The sequence below is a fragment of the Stegostoma tigrinum genome, chromosome 22 (genome assembly GCF_030684315.1).
Source record: "Stegostoma tigrinum isolate sSteTig4 chromosome 22, sSteTig4.hap1, whole genome shotgun sequence".
NCBI classification, from domain to species: domain Eukaryota; kingdom Metazoa; phylum Chordata; class Chondrichthyes; order Orectolobiformes; family Stegostomatidae; genus Stegostoma; species Stegostoma tigrinum.
In genome coordinates this window covers 8,733,734-8,757,361 of record NC_081375.1, presented here as the reverse complement: position 1 = coordinate 8,757,361, position 23,628 = coordinate 8,733,734, and the positions used below count along the sequence as shown (strand labels likewise).

At 40.7% G+C, this 23,628-nt stretch overlaps 1 protein-coding gene across 3 annotated transcripts in view; it reads left to right on the top strand.

Moving 5' to 3' along the window:
- cep112 (centrosomal protein 112) overlaps nucleotides 1-23,628 on the top strand; it is a 473,221-nt gene that overhangs the window by 84,712 nt on the left and 364,881 nt on the right. For 2 of the 3 annotated variants that reach the window (XM_059653619.1, XM_059653620.1), the window contains 3 exons: nucleotides 5,167-5,244; nucleotides 11,609-11,656; nucleotides 11,814-11,891. In XM_059653619.1, coding sequence (XP_059509602.1) covers nucleotides 5,167-5,244; nucleotides 11,609-11,656; nucleotides 11,814-11,891 — 204 coding nt within the window. The remainder of the gene's footprint in view (nucleotides 1-5,166; nucleotides 5,245-11,608; nucleotides 11,657-11,813; nucleotides 11,892-23,628) is intronic. The other variant, XM_059653621.1, reaches the window with a different exon arrangement.

Genomic DNA, 23,628 nt, shown 5'->3' with positions numbered 1-23,628 from the left:
AGCATGTAATCATGTAGACTAATAAAATGCTATCCTTTATTACAAGAGGAATTGAGAATAAAAGTAAGAATGTTGTGCTTCAGTTATACAGGGTCTAGGCAAGACCACATTTCAAATACTGTGAGAAGTTTTGGTTTCCTTTATGAAGGAAGGCTGTAAATGCTTTGGAGGCAGTTTAGAAGAACTTTACTAGGTTAGTGTGAAAAAACTGCAGATGCTGAAATTCAAGGTAGACAAACAGAAGGCTGGAAGAACACAGCAAGCCAGGCAGCATCTGGAGGAAAGGAGCAGTCAACATTTTGAGTAGGGGGAGCTGCAGGTAAAGAGAGAATGGAAGGAGTGTCAGTGGAATGGTGGTGACAGGTGGACACTGGTAGTGGGCATGAACTGGCTGGTTGATTGGAAGTATGAATCCAGTTGGTGGCTGGAAGGGAGGGTCAGAAGGTGGAATAGAAGGAAGGTGATGGGGCTGGAAAGGGGAGCAGGCATTGGGTGGGAATGTCATTTGAAATTGGAGAATTGATGTGGAGTCCTCTGGGCTGTAGGGTGCCCAGGAGGAAGATAAGGTGTTCTTCATATTCATGCTCCGAGTTGCTGTGACACTGGAGTGGGCCGAGGAAGGGCATGTCAGAGGGGACTGTGTGGCAGGGAGTTGAAATGGGCAGTGACCAGGAGGTTAGTTTGACCATTATGGTGAGGTGAAGATGCTCGGCAAAGCAGTCACCTAATCTACATTTGGTCTCACTAACGTAAAGACCACTTTGCGAGTACTAAATGCAATAGGCTAAGTTGATGCAGGTGAAGCTGTGTCTCACTTGGACGGTCTGTTTAGGGTCCTGAATGGAAGTGAGGGAGGTAGTGTGTGGACAGACGATGCATCTTTTATAGGTACAGCAGAAGTTACCCGGCGGCTTGGAGTTTTTGGTGGGGAGCACGGAGCAAATTAAGGAGTGGTGAAGAGAATGGTCTTTGTGGAAGGCAGAGAGGGGTGGGGAGTGGGTGAAGTTCTGGGTGGTGGGGCCTGATTGGAGTTGGCAGAAGTGTTTGAGGATGATAAGTTGGATGTGATGGCTGGTGGTGTGGAAAGTGAGCACAAGGGCACCCTATCTTTATGTTTGGAGGTGGATGGACCTGTTAATAGCTATGGAGTGGGGAGTGGAGGCAGTGCAGTGGAGGGCTGTCTGGATGACAGAGTGGGGAGAATGTGCATTTTTTGATACTTGAGAGTGGAACGTCTCCTCGTTAGAGCAAATGCGATGGAGATGGAGGAATTAGGAAAACAGAATGCAGTTTTTGTAGGATACAAGGTGGGAGGAGATGTAGTCTAGGTAGCTGTGGAAGTCTGTGGATTTATAGTAAATGTTGGTCTATAACCAAAAATGAAAATGGATATTCATCCCTCCCAGTGACCAAGCAGGTTGTACCTACTATCCCTGTCCACCTATCACCACCATTCCAATACCACCCCTTCCCCTTCTCTTTATCTGTAGCTCCCCCCTACTCCCACATCCAAGAAGGACAATACCCGAAATGTTGACTGCTCTTTTCCTCCCGACGCTTCTGGCCTGCTATGTTCTTCCAGCCTCCTATTTTACTAGGTTAGTACCTGGAATGAGTGGACTATCTTATAAGGAAAGGCTGGACAGATTGAGCTTGTTTCTGCTGAGGCTTAGAAATAGTGTAAAATCCTGAATAAGGTGAAAATGATATTTCCTCTTATTGATTAGGCCAGAACTGGAGGACACTGTTCTCAAATCAGTGGTCGCCCTTTCGAGACAGGATTGACAAAGAACATTTTCTCTCATCATTGAGCAATTTTGGAATGCTGTAGCAGATGAGGCAAGTTTATTAAATATTTTTCAGACTGGTGGGCTGATTCTTTTTTGAGGATTACCAGAGGTAATTTCAATGACCTTATTGAATGGCAGAACAACTTGAGGAGCTGAATGTTGTATTTCTGCTGCTGTTTCATATGTTCATATATATGTTGTATGTCTTTGTTTTAGGTTTAAAATGGGATGTACTTCTAATTCTACATTATAGCTTGAAAGTTAACCAGTTTTTCCACTTGCTCTTGGAAATGAGTTGTTCACTGATTATTTTTGAGTTCATTAAAGAGACCTCGTGAAAGTCTCATTTGTTCTTGTAGCAGTATAAAAGAAACTGACCACTTTGGTCGTTGAATCAAAACATTTATACTTGTGGAGTATCTTTTGTCAGAAATAATTTCTGACCGGTGCAGGTTGAAGTTCACTTGAATAGTCCAAATGTTGTCCAGTCTTGTCAGCTTGTCACATTGAAATCTCAGAGCAACTTTTGCTTGTGGCCTCAGACTTGGACAAAATATGGTGAAGATTTATTCATAAATTCGTTAGAAACCCAGACAAATAATACATCGATCATATTACTAAGGATGGGACTGTGTAGACTTTCATTGAGACAGCCTGATTGTTTCAACCCAACTGCATTTCCCAGCTCCCATGTATATGTACTAGCTGCTGTTGGGAAAATGCTGAAATACCCATCCATTCTAGAGCTCCACTGAAGGGTTGATTGAATCCAGCACTTTGCCAAACTTGTGGCTTGAGGTTTCCTCCCCTTGGTCTATATTTTCATGGTTAGTTTGTTTATTTCATTTTTTTAATGCCAGATATATTTTTGGATGTATGTTTTGTTAATCTCTGTTTGATTTTCAACCCTTTGATTTTTGTTTTCTTCTTCATGGCTATGTGCTAGTCTCTTCTGAACTAATTTATCACACCTGTTGTGCTTTCCAGCTTTTCTTTTGGATTGATGCTTTTTAAATGGTCTTTGTTCTGTGGAATTTATTTTTGTACAATTTTATTCTCCTTTCCTGCAACCATTTAACTTACTTTGCTTTGGCTGTTTTCTTCAACTTTCCAACATTATCTTTCTGTTAGAACGTACTCTGGTTTTCTTCGTATTCTCCAACATAATTTGAATGACAGTCACGCAAAATGAATGCAGTTATCCTCCGTGTAATAAAACAGAAGCAGCAAAATACATTTTGACTGAGAATGATTTAAGAAACAAATGGATCAGACTTCTGATGAAGAAACGGGCTTGCTAGTATAGTTACAGCTTTGTATTTTAAGTCGTGTATTAGTCATTGATAATGTTTTTGCCTGTGAGTTACATTGTTCTGGATTCAAGTCCAACTCCAGTGCCTGAGCACAAACATTAAGACTGACACTCCATGAAGTGATGGAGTGCTGTATTGTCAGAGCTGTTTTCCTTCAGTTACGACATCAAAAATGAGGCCCCCTTCTGCCTGCTGGTATGGGTTTAAAAGATTGCGTTGAACTAATTTGAAGAAGAGTAGGAACATTATTCACTGTGGCCTTGTGAATATTTATCCCTGATTCAGCATCACAGAAAACAGTTATTGTTGTCATGTTGCTATTTGTTGGAGTTTGCTGTTTGCTTTATTGACTATTATTTTTAGAACAGTGACTACACATCCAAACTGCTTCATTGACTGTGAAGCATTTGAGATATTTGGTTGTAAAAGATGCTTTATAAATGGAAGTTTTCTTTCCTTGAATTTTTGTACACTTAATTCTTTTGCAAAAGCCATCTTAATTTCTGATAATATATTCCAAAAGGCTGATCGATTATTTGACACTTAGCTGAGTAGCCTCATGCAATCAAACTGGGGAACTGATGCTTCATTGGCGTAGAATTTTGCTCATCTGGAGTACCGTTTTCAGCTTTATGTACTGGATCCCAGGAACAGCATGTTCGCGCAGATGCAGCACAGCTTGATCAGCATGACATTGGAGCTTTGAGGGTTATAACAACAGAGACACATTGCGTATGCTAGGCATGCACCCCATTGCAATCGATGGTTGAGAAATGATCTAACATGATTTTTAAAATTACGCATTTTGATAGGTTATATAGTTGACTTCTTTCCTCTGAAGGGAAATTCCACTGTGATATAGAAGGATGTTTTTCTGACCATCAAGGCTAACTCTTTGTGGAGTAGGCCAGTCTAACTTTCCTGCCTAATGCCTGAACCCTGATGAATGCCCATTCGATTTTGTTTCAAAATCATTGATTGCAATGATATGCAATGTGCTCAACTTGTTGCAAAAAACAAGTTTTTGTCACATCCCACTCCCACATCTCTGGCCCAAAACTTTCCATTAATGAAGCCCAAAACCCCGTATACTTTGTTAACACCTTTCTCTCATTCTCAATATCTCTATAACCTTTGAAACTCTGTGTGCATAATCTCCCTCTAACCTTTGGTCCCTGCATATTCTTCAGACCTGTGTATTGTGTGTATTGATTCTTCCCATATCTTTTGCCAGTATGCATCATCTCACACATCTATTATATTCCATTGTTTCTGCAGCAAGTGCAATCATCTGAAACACGCTGCCCTCAGGGTGGTGAAAACAAGAAGAATCAGTGGTTTCAAAAGTAAATTCATGCCCTGAGATAGTGTCTTCCATTGTGTAAGATGGCAGATCATAGCTATTTGGGAGTGAAATCAAGAAGAGTTTTCACACTAAGCGTAGTTGCAGTCTGGAATTCTTTTAATGAAGGGGATGTGCTTGCTAGGGTTGTTGAAATTTTCAGTCATGGAAGTAAAGATGCTGTAGTCTTACCAGATCATACGGCTGTTGTGGCATTAGAGAGAGAGAGAGAGAGAGAGAGAGATGTTAAGTGATGCTTTAACCTGAGGGTAGCCACGCCTCAGTCAGGGAGAGAGAGGTTGAGAAAGAATGTCTTCCCGGTGACCTCAGCTGGTGTGGGTATTGAACCCACACTTACGGCATCACTCAGCACCACAAACAAGCTGTCCTGCCAACTAAACTCACTGACACCTGAAAAGATTGATTAAGTAGTTGCATTAAGAAAGATTATCAGAACAGGATATATTGAGTTTTAGAATAGATTAGCTATGAACTGATTAAATGGCAAAAACATACTTACAGTGTGGACAGTGGTGAAAAAATAACCAGTTCGAAATGATGCCTAGAATTCAATCTTATAGCTTTGACCTTCACTTTTTAAGATTACAACAAAGTAATTTCAAGAATATTTTGGATAAAATATATCAGAAATCTTTTAGTTTCATTCTTCACTTTGTTGCATCACAGTTTCATGTAAAATTCATTTAAATTGTGTTTTCAGGTGGTTTCGGAACCCAGAGTCATTACATCTTCTGATGAGAGTGACTTTGAAGCAAGATTAAATAGCTGGAATCTTGGGGTATGTTCTGTTTATCTATTGTTGGTTTTAACAGTTTTACACAGTGTTTACAAAACAAAATAGGTCATATGATCTAGCAAATCCGCACTTTTTTATGTTCCAGATTCACCTTTTGCCCTTCGTCTCACCCCATCAAATATTGTTGTCATTAAATATTTAAATATTAAATAAATATGTATAAAAACTGAAGATCTGAAAATTTTCCCTACAGAGGGTGCACTTGATTCAGGGAAGACTCATTAGATGTCTCACCTCCATCATTACTACAGTTATCGCCCCAAGGAATGAAATTTGGATTTTAAGTGATTTAAAAGAAATCCTCACTAATAAATTGTAATTTTTTTTGCAAGTTGTATTTTGGCGATTGAATTAAATTTTTCTCACATTCTTGGATTTGTCTTCAGAATGGCAAATGTCTATGATCCTGCAAATAGTTAAAATCTCTTCTGAATTCTCGGCACTTTGTCAAGTTTCCAGTTCGTCACATAAATAGAGTAACCAATGGCCACACAATAGCTTTGCAGTTCAGTGACTAACTCAGTTGAGAATACAATATTAGTAATAAGCAGATCAAAGTGAATACAGTCATTCCATATCCTTTAGTTGTGGCTTTGCATGAGAGCAAACAGAATGGTATTGGCCTCTATAAACTTCAAAGACATTTCAGTAGTCAGTGAAGGCAACACCACAAACAGCTGCAGTACTGAACTACCCTGGGAAATGTACTGGACTGCAGAGGGGCAGAAGGCTACATCTGTTATAAAACTATGCAAGAAAATTGCAATCCATCTAACTTTTCTAATTGCACCCTTAGTTGTGAAAGTATAATATTACAATTGTCATAAAAAGCACACAAAAACAAGCAGGTTTTAAATATATCCACCAATTAAATAACACAGTGACAACTTTAAAAATCAGAAACAATATGCATCCTAAAGTAAACCCTGGAAATCACTGAACGGATGAAAATTATTCATTCTTTATTATCTACTTTGACTAATGTACTTCATTAAACGTCAGCATTTGTCAGGGAAATACTGTCATCACTAGAAAAACAGGATAAGGAGCCAACAAGTAAATGAAAATGTGTGTGTATACAAAAATACAAACAAATACCAGGAAGCATAATCACTAATCGGAAGGTTCAAAGGATAGTAATGAACAGCTTGAGCTTTGTTTTTGTGGTTTCGAATTGAACTCTTTGATTAGAGGACAGATGTGTCGTTCTCAGGCACTCATTATTCCCTCAGTAAAAGGAAATTCATAATTACTCATTGCATATGATGGTGCATGTATATGTTTTCAAAGGATTCCCCTTGTTCTTTCATTTTCCTCCCCTCTGCTCTGGTGAGGTCTTGGCAGATGACCAATCATACCCTGGCAAGTATTGAGCTTCAGAAGAGGAAGGGAGGAAATTGAAAGGAAGAAAATCTATTGCACCTTGATAATCATATGCATTGTTCTATCCCCAATTGTGAAGCCAAGGCGTGGGGTGACCTGCTTTCAGGTTCTGCCAGAATCATTGTATTGTCAGTCACTCAGTTGACTAGTAGCTACTTACCCTTGTGTTTTCCTTTCCCACTTGCAGAATAGACAGCCAGCCGTACTCAATGTTTGCTTCAAATCCTGGCTAACATTAGGAGTTCATTGAATAGAGAATGAAGGGTTGCAGATAACATTTGATGCAGTCCATTGTTCTGTCAATATCCTCATATACAGAATCATAAGCACTGCAGCACAGAAGAAATCTATTTGCATGCTAGTTATAATTCTTGCACTGGAGACTTCGCTGTACCATTTTATACTTTTCTTCTGGAAACACTCACTAATTAACATTTAACACAGTATGCACATAAAATACACCTAAAATTGAAATATTCCTAGTAGAATACTATTTCAGCAACACTTTTTGATAATCTGTTAGTTCAAATGATATTTTGTTGGAGACATGTTAGCAAAATTGCTTTTTGTCCATAACACTTCAGAAAGCGTCTTGGCATTTTAATGTTAAAGGTGCTATATAAGTGTCAGTTATTGTTAAGTCTTGTTTCAGTTGTTGCTTACGGCAGAGTATTCCTTGTAATAATGCTTTGTGTGAGAGAATGAAATCTTCTATCTTCTCCCTTATTCTTTTGGGAATGACATTGAATCTCTGGCTCCTTCTTACTGATTTTATCAACTTGTGTAAACAGTAAATCCAATTTCAAAACACACTAACAATTGTTTTATGCAATGGCTGGCATGGTGGCTCAGTGCTGCTTCATGGCGCCATGGACCCAAGTTCGATTCCATCCTTAGGTGACTGTGTGGAATTTGCATGTTCTGGCCGTGTCTGTGGGGGTTTCCTTCGGTGGTCCAGGTTCCTCCCGTAGTCCAAAGATGTGCAAGTTAGGTGGATTGGCAATGCTAAATTACCCATAGTGTTCTGGGATTTGTAGGTTAGGTGCATTAGCCATGAGAAATGCAGAGTTACAGGGATAGGGTAGGGGAATGGGTCTGGGTGGGCCCTTCGGAGGATTGGTGTGGACTTCTTGTGCCGAATGACCCGTACATGTGCTGAGCTTGCTTTGCCATGTGATAGATAATTACGTCATCTGACATAGTGATGGTGGAAAGGATACACCCAGGATAACAAAACTTCTAAACTTAGCTAGGGGGTACGTTATTTATTGTAAGTATGAACACTTAGATTTTGTGACTGAGACAGGTATAAATCCTCCTGAAAATGAATATCAAAAGCTTCAGAATGACGAGAAGCACTGACAAAAAGTAGAAACTGATCAGAAAAATTGCTGAATTAAATTTATAATCTTGGTTTGGCTTGTCCTTTGTTGCGTTTTCTTTCCAAAGCTCTGTTGTTGGTTTTGGGTCATGTGGAAAAAATTAAGCATTTGTTGGAGCCACCGTTATATAGTGGTCATTTATTTGTTTGATGGTTGTTTTCATTTGATGTCCATCTCGGCAAGATGCTCCCACATAATCTTGACTCAAGAATTAGCATCAAGATTTCTTCCATTTGGAGTTTAAAGACTATCACTATTTCAAAGCTGAGAGGATGAACACACAATTGACAGCATAAAGGTGCAAGAAATAGGAGTAGCTCATTTGACTGCTCAAGCCTGCTGTCTCATTTGAAAATGATCATGGCTCAAACCCTGATCTCAACTCCATTTTCTGCCCTATTCCCATATCACTTGATGTGGGAAGTAACTGAAAATCTATCCATCTCAGCCTTGAATATGGTCTAAGCATTGATTGCCATCTGGTTTGAAAAATTCTAAAAGTTTCCAACATTTGGCTGAAGAGATTTCTGCTCATCTTGGTCATAAATATCTGATGACTTATCCTGAGATATGATCCCCTATTTTAGGATAAACAGTCCAAAATGTTGGCCATTGTTGACAGCAAAATTAGGTATTAAGTGTGCTAGAACTTGCCATTTATAAAAACTGTTGCCCCTTGTTCAGAAATGGAAAATAATTCATAACATGAAATTAGAAAATTGTTAATAATCTTTTGTTTAGGAGCACTGAAGAAATTTTAAACATGAAGTTTTGAAATTTATCTGAAGTAACATTGACAGGGAAAACAATGCATTTCTTCAAGGGGTTATTAATCAATGTCAGTTGCCCAATACCAATATCATTTTAACTGCACCTGCTGACTTTAATTAAGAGTTTTCAAAACGTTAAATACATAGCACAGAAATGGGCCATTTGGTCAAACTAGGCTGTGCTGGAATTAATGCACAATTGTATCAACGTAACTGTTTATACCCTTTCTTCAGCGTCCCAGTAAATGCATATATGCTGCTCAACTCAATTATTCCTTGTGTGCACATTTGAACCACTCACTGGCTGAAGACATTCTGCTTGAATTCCTTTTGGATTTGTGCGTACTTCTGTTATTTTTAAAACCTCTATTTTGAATTTACTCATGACTCTTGCATTCAGTATGACTAAATATGCTTGGATAATTATCTCACGTACCTACATCACCTTTCTCTGTGCAACTTAACAGTCTTTCTTTATGAAGTTTCGAATTCTGGTAGGAATGTATAAGACTCAGCACTTAGCTGGACAGAAGCCTAAAAGCTAATGTAAACAATGCTTTTGCTTCACCACGATAACTGAAAATATTGGCTCACGAGTTGCATGAGGCACACTGTGGCTGTCCAGCCTCAACCCTTTACCACTTTATGTACTGTTGGTTCTTCTCAAAATTGATTGTGTGCTTTCTCCTCTTCCAGGAGTGAACATTATGATTGATCACAATCAGGTCACAATAGTTACTATTTTTATCCAGTGTCTTGTGTTGTTTCCATGGTAATGGAGTCTATATTTTCACCCATGTTACCCACTATTTTAACAAGTGACTAATTGGTGATAACCATCGAAGAATGCATACTCATCTTTCAATTTAAGCAAAGTATGTAGGTTAAAGTGCATGTGAAATTTGGGTGAATGTAATTATTCCTGAGTTTTTATTTGCTGATCAAAAATATACCTCAGCATATCTGGATTAATTCTCATCTAGCCACATATGGCAAACATACTGGACAGCATTGATTTAAACAAGCACATCAGTTACCTCTACAGAGTTCTTTATTGAAACATTGGTAGGTGATGGGAATATTTTGATTTGTATCAATCTGTTTTTGATAGGTGATATTTATTTATGTTACAGGAACCAGTCAAAGAATATTTAATTTTGTTTAAGCTCATCTGAAATTTCATCCAAATCCTTTTATGTGGCTAATGCAACCCTTTCCATTCTTACTTCCCTTTAGTTCCTTATTGCCAACCTGAACCTTCCTGATATCCATATTTCAACATTTTTGTGTTTCTTTCATTCATGAAGCTAAAAGTTTTCCGAACTCTGAATAAAGAAAAAACATAGTTGAGGCTTCTAAGCTTTCTCCCATTCATTGCACAAGGAGAAGGGTGTTCAAAATGGTAGTCCAGTTTCCATCGAGCAATTCTATGGATGATCAAATGATGCTTCAGTTTAAAAAAAAGGAATAATCAACCAAGTATCTATTATTCTACGAATTTTGACTGACTTGTGAATCGTGTGTTCCATAGCAAATCTGAGAGTTTCTTCATTGTAGCGATATTAAGATTTAATTAATTTAACAGCACCACCTACATTTAATTTTGACAAGAAAATGAAATTCAGTTTTTACTTTTCGTCCACTTATTTGTCTGCTTCCATTAATTTCTGGAGCAGACATCCACACTCTTGGGATCTAACAATCATGTATCATAACAGTAATTCCTGATCCTAAAGATATGATAAAGGTTGATCATTGCAAACGTGTTCGAAGTGATTCAATGAGTAATTACTGTGTGGTTTGGCTTTTACCTGGTATGAAATTTATCATCTTCCCAACTGGGGCCAGCCGTGTCAATGTCATTTGCTGCTCAAATGAAAGAATGCAGGAAATAGGAAAATGGTGTTTATCTCAAATTCATAGTGGAGACTAGTATCCATCCATACATGGACAAGATGTCAATTCCCTGATTAATGCAGTTGCAATGGGAGCAACCGCATCATCTCAGTGCCATTTGATATTGAGACCTAATTGTTTGATTTCCACAAGCTGCTTTCACATTCATATTTCTGTGTGCAGGAAATGTAGTGAATTAAATTGTTTTATCCTCGGATTTATTGGAATTGGATGCCAGTTTTTGGAAATAATTTCTCACAAATAACCTGAAAATACTACTAATATTTGTTATCACGTAACTTCTTAAAGTTTACCATTTGATAGTGTCTTAACTTTTCCAGACACAATCTTTGGCGAAACAAATAGAACTGATTTTTTTCCCCTCAGTTCCACACCTACACTGTGCCATTGCCCTCTGGCCCTAGTGCTGAAAAACCTGATGCAGTGTAGCATAATCTTAACGTTATACAAATTCCATTTGTTGAGCTGAAAGGTGAGCTGTGTTCATCTTGGAATTTCTATCTGTTGGATTAACACAACAAAGTGTCCAGTCTCATGACCTAAAACTCCAAGGATTGAAAATACCTTGTTTGTTGAATTTGAATTTGAAGAAACTGTTCAATGTTAGCTGATCAATTTACAATTTCAGGATGAGACATAAATGAGGCTACTTGGATTTGGAGCATGCTTCTTCATTTATAAAAAAGTATTTGGCAATGTTGTGTGACCAGGTTTCAAGTAGCAATCGATACAATGAAAGTAAACAACTCTAAACATAACTTTTATTGATATAGAGAAATTTATTTTAGGTGACCAGCCTTTTCAAGTCATCTGTTTTGTGTTTTTGTGTTTGAGAGTTAAAAGGGAAAATGAGATCTCCATGATCAAAAATAATTCTTATTTTTGTTTTTCCAGATTGTAAACCCCAGATATCTAAGAGAGAAGCCAATACCTCTGTCTCCGGTAGGTGCTAAATTCCCAAATGAGCACGGATATGGAAAATGAAGAGACCAATAATTGGATCCCTGTATAAAAATAAAATGTGTCTTTTGAAGGCTTTTCTCCAATGCTTTCTGTTTGATCACTGAGCACCGTGTTTTACTTTATCCTTCTTCTGTAGATTTTACCTAAAACAAGCCTTGGAAATGTTAGCATATCCTGCAATGAGCAGACTTCGATTCAAATGCATGAAAAAGAGGTAAGAATGTACATGATGTTGTAATCCTTACTGTAGTTCGAATATGCAAACAAAATCCAAGCACCCTTATGGGAAGAACAAACAGAAGTTGACAAACTAAGAGCAGGAAAGTTATGTGCATGTATGTTTGAATATTGTCAGTGTCGGGTGATCATTTTTCTGGTAAAAATGTGGAAAGTGATACTTCTGGGAGGTACTTAATTTTGAGTTTTCAGGCTAGTTCTGATTGTTATAACGAAAGTAGCTACTCTTGTTCTTTACCTCCAAGTTCACTAGAGTTTTGAGCTGGGGGAAGATTTGGGCTGTATTCTCATTGTTATGAAATAGTACTGTTGCGTTTTGCTCATTCTACAACTAGTAGAAGGTAGGAGTTAATATAGGAAAAACAGCATATCTACATGTCTTCGAAGGGCCACTTAAACATGTATAAGAAGGGAAATGGGTCCACCTCAGAGTCATACAGCATGGAAACAAAACCTTCTGTCCAACTTGTCCATGCTGGCAAAGTTTCCCAAACAACTAAATTAGTCCCACCTACCGGTGTTTGGCCCATATCCCACTAAACCTTTCCTATTCATGTACCTATCCAAATGTCTTTTAAATTTTGTAACTGTACCTGCATCAGTTCATTCCATATATTCCATGAGAATGTTGCCCCTCAGGTTTCGTTTGAGTCTGTTTCTTCTCATTTTAAAAATACGTCCCCTAGTTTTGAACTCCCTCACCCAAGGGAAAAGACCTTTGCTATTCACCTTGTCTATGCCCCTCATGATTTTATAACCCTCTGTGAGGTCACCCCTCAACTTGCTACACTTTAGTGAAAAAAGTTCCAGCCTGTCCTAACTCAAAACCCTTCCAGTCCTGGCAACATCCTGGCAAATCTTTTCTGAACTGTCTCTTAATAATATCCCTCTTATTGCAGTGCACAGTACACAGTCCTTCGAAAGTGGCCTCACCAATGTCCTATACAGCCTCAGCATGACCTTCCCAACTCCTATACTCAGGTGTCTGAGCAATGAAGGCAAGAGTGCTAAGCTTCTTAAGCATCCTGTCTACCTGTGATGCAACTTACAAAGAACTATGCACCTGAACCCCTTGGTCTCTCAGTTCTATATTGGGTGAATCATTTCATCCGAGATGTTTGTCTATTTGTAGATACATTTTATTTTGTTCAAACAACACACAGTTAGTAGTCATAGTCAGTTAGTGTGGCATCTAATAAATTCCAGCTTTGGAATAAAACCTGCCTGATTCCAGGTTAAAACTCTGAGACAGATTCTGAACAAAGCTTCATACCTACAGTTCAGCGTCTGACCTGAGATGTATATTCCGACGGCTCTGCCTAATTGTCATGACAGCACAGCACTGACTTTGACTTTATAAGCACTTTACACACACTGTAACACTTTTAGTCACCTGCCGAGACTTATTATCTGACACTCCACTCACATCAGTTGCATGATCTTTTGATCTCTCGGACATGATTTCTCTGCTTATAAACTGTGTCTGTGTGTCCTGCTCTTCACTGCAGCTGACAAAGGCACTGCTTTCTGAAAGCTTGTGTGATTCCAAATAAACCTGGTGTCATGTGTCTTTTGGTGTTGTCCACAAGCTTACAAACCATCCCTCCTAAATCTCATCAAATTTGTTTACATAAATGATAATCAGCAGTGGACCCAGCACTAGTCCCATTGGAACATTGCTGATCACAGGCCTCCAGTCCAAAAAAAAACCCTCCTCCACCACCACCTTCCATCTCTTACTGTCAAGCCAATTTGGAATCCAATTAACAAGCACTCCCTGAACCCCTTGTGGCTGATTATTAAAGTTAGATCACAATGCAGAACCTTGTCAAAGGCTTTACTGAACTCTAACTAGACAACACCTCCTGCTGTGTCCTTATCAATCTTGTTGGCTACATCCTCAGAAACCCCAATCAAGTTTGCGAGACACTATTTCCAACACAAAAAGCCATACTGACTGTTCCTAATGAGGCCTTGCCTCTCCAAATACATGTAAGTCCTAACTCTCAGAATCCCCTCCAACAGCTTACCCACCACTGATGTCAGACCCAAATGCCACTAGTTCCAGACCTCCCCTGACAGCCTTTCTTAAATAAAGGCACAACATTAGCCACCTTCTAGTCCTCACTTGTGGCTGTAGCTCGTAGGTATATCTCTGCTAGGGACTGATAATTTCCTTCCTAACTTCCCACAACATCCTGAGACATACTGATCAGGTCCCAGAGATTTAACTGCCTTTATTTTTCTAAGACCTCCAGTACCACCTCTTCTGTAACATGGACTGATTTCAAGCCATTACTATTTATTTCCTTCGCTTCAATTTCTTTCTCCACAGTAAAAGCCAACACAAAACATGCATTTCATATCTCTCCCATCTCCTAGAATGGTGACGAAACATCTGAAAACGAACCTTCTAGCTCAGCGAGCAAACTTACATCCAGAACCTCAACCTGAGCTACAAATCTTCTCAAAACTCACTGTCCCAATCTATGTTTGGGAAGTTAAAATCCCTTACAATTACAACCCTATTCTTTTTATGTATATCTGAGATCTCTCTACAGACTTGGTCATCAGTTTCCTACTAACTATTGGGGGTACTATAGTACAATCCCATCAAGGTGATTAATCCCTTTTTATTTGTGAATTCCATCCATTTCATTTCACTGGATGATCCTGCAGAAATATCCTCAGCAGTAATGTTTTCCTTAATCAAAAACACCACTCTCTCTCCTTTCTTGCCTCCCTTTCTACCCTTCTCATAGCATCTAAACCTTGGAACATTGAGCTGCCAGTTCTGTCCCCCCCTTGACTATGCTTCTGTAATATCGATGATGTTCCAGTCCCATGTTCCCATACATGCCCTGAGTACATCTGCCTTACCTGTAAGACCCCTTGCATTGCAATAAATGCAGGTTAATTCTTCAAACTTACCTTGTACTGTGACTTGCTCTTGTCTGCATTTTATAAGTTGCTCTTTTTTAATTCTGAACCATTCTCATCTGTCTTTCTATTCTCAAGACTACTTAGGGGACACAGACAGATGCAGACACACAGATGAAGACACACATTCCTTGCCCACCGCACTATTGATTTACCTGCCCTATCTTCTTATTTCTACTGTCACCTGCATGTGGATCTGGGAGTAATCCAGAGGTTTTACTACCTTTTGAAGTTCTGTTTTTTAACCTCCTACCTCCTACATTCATTCTGCAAAGCCTCAGCCCCTTCTCTATCTATGTTGCTCTTACCAATATGTACAACAACCTCTGGCTTCTTAATTGCCTCTTTGACATTGACATTGTATTGCAATCTCTTTGAGATGTCCTTCACCCTGGTAGCAGGGAAACAACATACCACCCTGAATTCTTGCACATAACTGCAGAATCACCAGTCTGTGCCCCTGACAGGAGAATCTCCCATAGCAATTACTCCTGATAGTTCAATCAACACATGAACCTTGACAACCCCCACATAACATAAGATTCATTCTTGGTGCCCAAGATCTGGCTGCCACTTCTATGTTCCTCTGAGAGACTACCCCCCACCCCCACCAACAGTACCCAAAACAGTATATGTGTTTGAGAGAAGAATATCCACAGGAGACTCCTGCACTACCTTTCTACCTCTCCTGACAGTTACCCATCTGTCTGACTGTCTGGGTCGGTGGGCTGAGGAGTGGCAGGTGGAGTTTACTTTGGATAAATGTGAGGTATTGCATTTTGGTAATACAAACAAGGACAGCACTTATAAAATTAATGGTAGGGCACTGGGTAGTGTTGTTGAACAGAGAACCAAGGAGTTCAAGGCTAATTCGTTGAAATTTGCATCACAGTAGACAGGGTTGTTAAGAAGGCGTTTAGCATGCTTGCCTTCATTGTTCAGACCACTGAGTGCATGAGTTAGGATATGATGTTGATTGTGCAGGACATGGAGTTCACACTGTGATGATGTCTAAATGTGAAATGGGTGAGACTTCTTCTGGAGTACCATGTGCAGTTCTGGTTGCCCTGTTATAGGAAAGATATTGTTAAACTAGAGAGTGTTCAGAAAAGATTTACCAGGATGTTGCCAGCATTGGAAGGTTTGAGGTGTAAAAATAGACTGGAAACATGGGGATTTCTTTCACTGGAGAGAAGAGGGGTGATCCTATTGAGGTTTATAAAATGGTGAAGGGTGTAAATAAGATGATTATCAAGGGTCTTTTCCCTAGGGTGGTGGAGTTCAAAACTAGGGGCATATTTTTAAGGTAAGAGGAGGAAGATTTAAAAAGGACACAAATACCTTTTTTACACAGTGGTTCATGTGTTGATTGAACTATCAGAGAAAGTGGTGGATGCAGTTGCACAATTTAGAAGACATTTGGATAAGTTAAGATTTGTAAGGATATGGGCCAGTTGCAGGCAGGTGGGAACTAGCTTAGTTTGGGACACAGTCAGTGTGGATTAGTTGGACCAAAGGGTCTGTTTCTGTGCTACATGACTCTATGCCTGAACCTGCAGTGTAACCACCTCTCTAAATTTACCAACCATCACACTCAGAGTCACTGAGGCACATGCAGTAGACACAAACAGCATTTCTAGCTGACCATCTCCTACCATGATACCTTGTATAATATAACCCAAAAGCACTGCAGAATGCTGCAAATCAGAAACAAAAACAGAAATTGCTGGAAAAGATCTGCAGGTCTGTAAGAATCTGTGAAGAAAAATCAGTTAACGTTTTGGGCTCGGTGACCCTTCCTCAGAACCTGACAGATAGCCTGCCAGAGATAATGGGAACTGCAGATGCTGGAGAATCCAAGATAACAAAGTGTGGAGCTGGATGAACACAGCAGGCCAAGCAGCATCTCAGGAGCACAAGATAGCCTGCCACCCTTGCAATGTTGCCTCAGCCTCACCCATTTCACATTTAGACATTGTCATAGCGTGAACTCCAAATATTCAAATATCTGTACTTTCTTCATAAGTTCAATGACTCACCAGTGTATTTTTTCTGAATCGCTGTCAGGTTTTTAGTCAGATATGGCCATCAGTAACAAAATTGTTTGGTCTGAGTTCTGAGTAAATATTTGGCAGTAAATTCAAATGCTAAATATGATAGTTCTAAAGAATTAAATACAAAATTTTGGACGGTTGTAAGTGTTATAACATTTAAAATTCAGCTGTCGTTAGAGCACAGAAGTTGATCTCAAATGGTTTATGAATTTCATATTAATTCTTAGGTTTTGCTCTTAATCTTGCTTTCTACTCTTCATCTATATACTTTAGTTTTGTAATTGACATATTGGAATTATCCAGCATTATCTAATGTGAATTGGGAGTAAATCCAAGTGGAAACACATGTTAAGAATGGACAAAAGGAAAGAAAAGAGTTGCGTCACATCATATACACCAGAATTTGGCATCAGTCCCATTCTTCTGAAACATAAAAAACTGAAATTTGATTGGGCTCATCACCAGCAATGTGAAAAAATTGTTTAATCTCAGGTTACAGTAATTGTGGCGAGTGTCCTGTCAAAGATACACCTACAGAGAGCAGTGAAAATCCTTTTCCAGGTCTTAAATTCGGTGAGGTCATTGGGAAGAAGTCAACAAAGGGATCTCAGAGGGAACTTCCTTCCTTCCGCCTCTTATCATGGGTCTCTTCGTTCTATCCAACGGAATGTTCGAAAGCGTAGGCATGAATTATTTTTGAAGTGTAGTCCCCATTGTGCAGGGTAGCTAAAGTTTCTTCTTCTGATTATCCAAGGACACCTGTGATCAGCATTTAGCTTTCCAGTAAATGTGAAATTATGTATTGGTTAGAATATGTTTCACAGAATAAACATGTTGAGAGATTAAGCAATGCCACAATTTAAGAAGCAAAGCTCAGAGGTCCATGTTTCGAATATAAAGGCAAGTATTCCCAACATTCCCTCTAAGCTTCATAACTGCTTAGAGGCTCATGGAGCCATACAACATAGAAGACACCCTTTGGTTCAACAGGTCTGCACCCATCTATCTACAGTAACCCCACTTTCCAGTATTTGACCTGTACCTTGAATGTTATGACAATTCAAGTGCTCATCCACATTCTTTCGAAAGGTTGTGTGATTTCCCGCCTCAACTGCCCTCCCTTCAGTGCTTTGCAGATTCCCACCACTCTCTGGATGAAGAGTTCTTCCTTAAATCCTCAGTAAATCTTCTGCCCTTCACCTTAAAATTATGCCCCTCAAACAATATGTTCCTGTCCAACCTCTCTTTGTATCTAAAAATGCTCAAACCCAGGCAACACCCTGGTGAATCTCCTCTGCACCTGTCCCAGTGCAATCTCATCCTTCTATAGTGTGGTAACCAGAACTGCGCACAGTACTCCAGCTATGGCCTAAACATAATTTTGTACAGCTCCAGCATGACCTCCGTGCTCTTATAATCTATGCCATGATGGATAAAGACAAGTGTCCTGTATGCTTCTTAACTGCCCTTTCACTTAATCTGCCACCTTCAGGGATCTGTGAACAAGCATTCCAAGATACCTCTGTTCCTCTCAGTTTCCTAGTATTCTGCCATTCATTGAGTACAGCCTTGTCTTGTTACTTCCAAAGTGCATCATCTCACATTTTCTTTAGAGTTGAATTCCATCTGCACTGATCTGACCAATCTGTCTAACTCACTGTAACCTAAACCTCCTTCCTCACTATTCACCACTTGGCCAATCTTTGTGTCATCAGCAACCTTGCTTAAGATTCCTCCCACGTTCTCATCTATATAATTTATATGTTTTCTGTATAACAATACCCTAGTCTCTCATATAGCCTTCTATCACCACCACCAAATCCTGCCTTATTTTATAAAATCTGCTGCCTTCAATTCAAAACTCTTTTTTGCAGATCATCTATTTCCTTTCCCATAAAAAAACTTAAATTGCATTGTGGAGCTGGTGGAACACAGCAGGCCAGGCAGCATCAGAGGAGCAGGAAAACTGACATTTCGGGTCTGGATCCTTCTTCAGAAAATGCTCCCTTTATATTCCTAAGCTGTGCCCACAAAGCCCATTTGAAGACCCTTCTAAGACATGTTTCCTCCCAACTACACTAACTGATTCCTTTGATTAATATTGTAACACCACCTCCTCTTTTATATCCTTCCCTATCTTGCTTAAACATCCTATACCCTGGAATGTTGAGTTGCTTATCCTGCCTGTCCCTCAACCACATCTCTGTGATGTCAACAATATTGCAATTTCAAATGATAACCCATGTCCTTAACTCATCTGTCCTGCCTCTAATACTTAGAGACCATTGAGCCTCACCTTACTCCCTTCAATTCGAACATGGTTCCTCTCTCCCTGACCTGGATCTATTATTATATTATGCTGTGTCCCAACTATACTAATATTCTGTGGCCGTTCCTCCTGCCAAACAATTAAACTCTCCCAACATCACTCGCAAATTCACTTGCAAGGATGTTAGTCCCATTCTGGTTCAGGTTTAATTGCCCAATTGTATATGTACCACCATCCCCAGACACAGATCCTGTGATCCCTCTTCCTGCACAGACTCCTCAACCACACATTCATCTGCCCTATTCTCCAATTTTTGTTCTCACTGGCATGTGGCAATGCGAGTAATCCAGAGATTGCAACCTTAGAGAGATCCTGCATTTTTATCCACTGCCTAGCTCTCTTAAAACTTGATGCAAGATTTCATCCCTCGATCTAAATATATCATCAGTACCAATGTGTAGCACAACATCTGACTTATGATCTTACCCCAATCAGGATGACCTGCAGAAATTCAGTTATATCCTGACCCTGATCCCAGGGAGGCAGTGCACCATCCTTGAGTAACCTCTGTGGCTAAAGAAATGCCTGTCTGCACCCCTCACTATCAAATAACCTATTATTTATATCTTGAACTGTTGCTCCTTCTCCTTGTTTAAACCACGTGGGTGTGAACTGGGGATTGATTTCTAGATTCAGAAACTGCTGCTCTTTTTGGTTTACTGCCAAGTAATCTTGATGAGTTAGTGCAATACAAATTGTGCATTTCACATAATGCAACCATAAACTACTGGCAGTGAAATGAGTGGATATTGAGTTCAATGTCAAGTGCAGTCTTCAAACTGATTGCTTTGACCTGGATGGTGTCGACTTCCTTGTGTTCTGTTGTGATTGCAGTCATCAAGGGTGTTTATTGAGAATTGTGTCACATTTCCTGGTTAAACCATATAGTTGGGAGAGGTGGGAAAGACTTAAACTCACTTTTTCCTGTCTTGGAAAGTGATATCTCAGCTGAATGGTTCCTCTAAATATATACACACCTCGCATTCTATTATACTCCTGTGTTACCTGCTTCAGAGAACATGTTTGTGCAATCTAACACAGTTAGGTCCATGGCACAATCAGTGCTGTTCTTTGGCTGATCCATAAGGAAAAAAGTTGGTGATTTCGAAGTTTTGAGCTGTCCTTTCAAAGACTATCTTAATACACTATGTTTGCATTACTGACAAAGGAGATTTCATCATTCTCATTTTTTGCAAAGATGGTAATGTTAGTTAGCACCTTCCGTAAAGTTAATATGAAAGGAATATCCATAAACTTTCTATTGTACAATATAAACAGATTGATGGAAATGTGTAAACAGATGTGTTAAAGAGAAAGAGGCATTAACTGTTATGCATTGAGATGGAATCTTGATTGGCGTTGCATTACAAAGGGTGATCGTTTTGTTTCTATTTTGAGAAAGAGGACCAAGTTATGAATCAAACTGACAGTATTTGATTACCAGACCATGCAAGTGTTTCAGTTAGATTCCTTGAACGAACATTTGTAAAAGGAGTGTGATGTCATCAACTAGAAAATTTGAATGTTGCCAACTTTGCAGCCAGAATCTGGGCAAAGCCCTTTCATAATCATCACCATACCCTGAATCCTACTGCATGGTAAGAATCAATACAGCGTGTAGCTAGAGGAACACAGCAGGCAAGTCAGCATCAGAAGAGCAGGAAAGTCAACATTTTGGGTTTACACCTTTCATCAGGACTGGGCAGGGGGAAGGGAGCTCGGAAATAAATGGGGAGGGTGGGGCTGTGGGAAAGTAAGTGGGATGGTGAAAGGTGGATGTGGGTAGAGGGTAGTGGAGATTGGCCAGTGGGAATGGTGGGGCAGATAGGGGTGGGAAAGACGATGGACAGGTTGTGTCAGGTCACGGAGGCGGGAATGAGAGGGAGGGTTAGACATGGGATGAGACAACGGATGGGGAGATTTTGAAACTGCTGAATTCTGTGTTGAGGCCATTGGGCTGTAAGCTGTCAAGGCAGCATATGAGGCATTGTTCCTCCAGTAGTTTACTTGTGATGTCATTATGACCCTGGAGGAGGCCCAGGATGGATATGTCACCAAGTCAGTGGGAGGGGGAATTGAAATGGTTAGCAACTGGAAGGTGTTGTTGATTAGGGTGCAGAGCGCACATACTCAACGAATCATTCACCGAATCTGCGCTTGGTCTCAGCGATGTAGAGGAGACCACATCAGGAATAATAGATATGGTAGTTCAGGTTGGAGGATGTACAGGTAAATCCTTGTTGGATTAAGAAGGATTGTCTGGGACTTTAGATGGAGGTGAGAGGGGAGGTGTAGGGGCAGCTGTAATACCTCCTGTGGTTGCAAGACAAAGTACCGGGTGTGGTGGCGTTGGTGGGAAGGCTGGAGCAGACGAGTGGGTCGTGGAGTGGGTGGTCCCTGCGAAAGGCAGGAAGGGGTGGGGAGGGAACTATCTCTTTGGTGATGGGGTCAAGTTGCAGCTGGTGGAAGTGGCAGGGAATGATGCACTGGATCAGAGATTGGTGGGGTGGTATGTGAGGACCAGGGGACTCTGTCCTTATTTTTGTTGGGGGCAGATGTGCAGGAAATGCAAGAATTGAGGTTGAGGACATTATGAATCAACGGAGACGAGATGTTGTGGTCCTTGAAGTAGGAAGGCATTTGGGATGTCTTGGAGTGGAACTCTCTATCTCGGGAGTAGATGTGGCGGAGACAGAGGAGTTGGGAGTAAATGATTGCATTCTTACAGGAGGATAGGTGAGAGGAGGTGTAGTCAGGGTAGCTAGGGAGTCAGTGAGTTTGAAATAGATGTCAGTGCTGAGACAGTAAATGGAATGGACACAGAGAGGCCCAGGAAAGGGAGGGAGGTGTTGGAGATGGACCAGGCAAATTTGAGTTTGGAGTGAAAGGTGTTGGCAAAGTTGAGGAACTGTTCAAGCTCCTCCTGGGAGCACAAGGCAGTGCAGATACAGTAATAAATGAAGTGAAGGAAGAGGTGAGGGATGGTGCCAGTGTAACAGCAGAAGAGGGACAGTTCCATGTATCCTACAAAGAGGTGGGCATAGCTTGGACCAGTATGGGTGCCCATAGTTGCCTCTTTAGTTTATAGGAAGTGGGTGGAGTTAAAGGAAAAGTGTTGAGGGTAAGGACAAGTTCCGTTAAGCAGATGAGGGGGACTGGTTGGGCCTGCGGGAGACGAAGAAGTGGAGGCCTTTTAGGCCATCTCCATGGGGGATACAGGTGAATAGGCATTGAATGTCCAAGGTGAAGATGAGGCGTTGGGGGCTGGGGAATTGAAAGTCTTGGTGGAGTTGGAGCATGTGGGTCGTGTACAGAACATGGGTGGGGAGTTTCTGGACCAGGGGTGGGGGCGGGGTGAAACAAACGGAGTTGAGGTAAACAGAGATCAGTTCAGTGGGGCAGGAGCAGGCAGAGACAATGTGTCAAACGGGGCTGTCTGGTTTGTGGATTTTGGGAAGGAGGTAGAAACAGGTGGTGCAGGCTGGGGGAACAATGAAGTTGGAGACTGTGAGTGGGAAGTCTCCTGAGGTGATGAGGTTATTGATGGTGTGGGAGATGATGGTTTGGTGATCAAGGTTAGGGTCATAATTGAGGACACAGTAGGTTGGAGATTTGGCACTGGGCCTCTGTGATGTTGAGGCTTGTACACCATACCACTACTGTGCCCTCCTTATCAATGGTTTGATGGTGAAGTTGGGGTTGGAGTGGAGGGCTGCGCATTCCCTCGGGGACAGGTTGGAGAGAGTGAGAGGGATGGAGAGAGTCGGGCAATTGATGTCGCGATGGCAATTGGAGATGAAGAGGTTGAGGGAGGGTAGGAGGCCGTGGGGTTGAGTCTGGGAGATGTTGGAGACGGGAGAAGGGGTCGGTAGAGGGTGGGTTAGACTCCTGGTCAAAGAAATAGACATGGAGGCGGAGATGGTGGAGAAAGAGTTCTAGGTGTGTGCAGAATTCATTGATGTGTGGGTGCAGCGAAACAAAGGTGAGTCCTTTGCTGAGGACTGACCTTTCGTCCTCAGTGAGGGGAAGGTCTGGGGGTATGCTGAATACCTGACAGGGCTTCAGGCTGGGGCTAGGTGTAGAGCTGGAGCTGGAAGTGATGATGGAGACTGTCTTGAGAGTTGGAGTGCGTATGGGAATGGTCACTTGGGCAGAAGCAGAAGTGACGTGGTCAGTATCGGTGGCAGAAGCGGTACTGCCGGTGGAGGGATCGGTGGTGGAAGCAGCGCTGTCAGCGGCATTGGCTTCAGTACCAGTGTTGTCAGTTGTGTCGGTGGCATCGGAAGTGGTGTTGTCGACTGTGGCTGAGGCAACTATGTGGTTAATGGCACCAGGTGAATTGAAGATGAGTTCATCGATAGGGTTGGAGTAAAAGGCAGTAGACTTTTAAA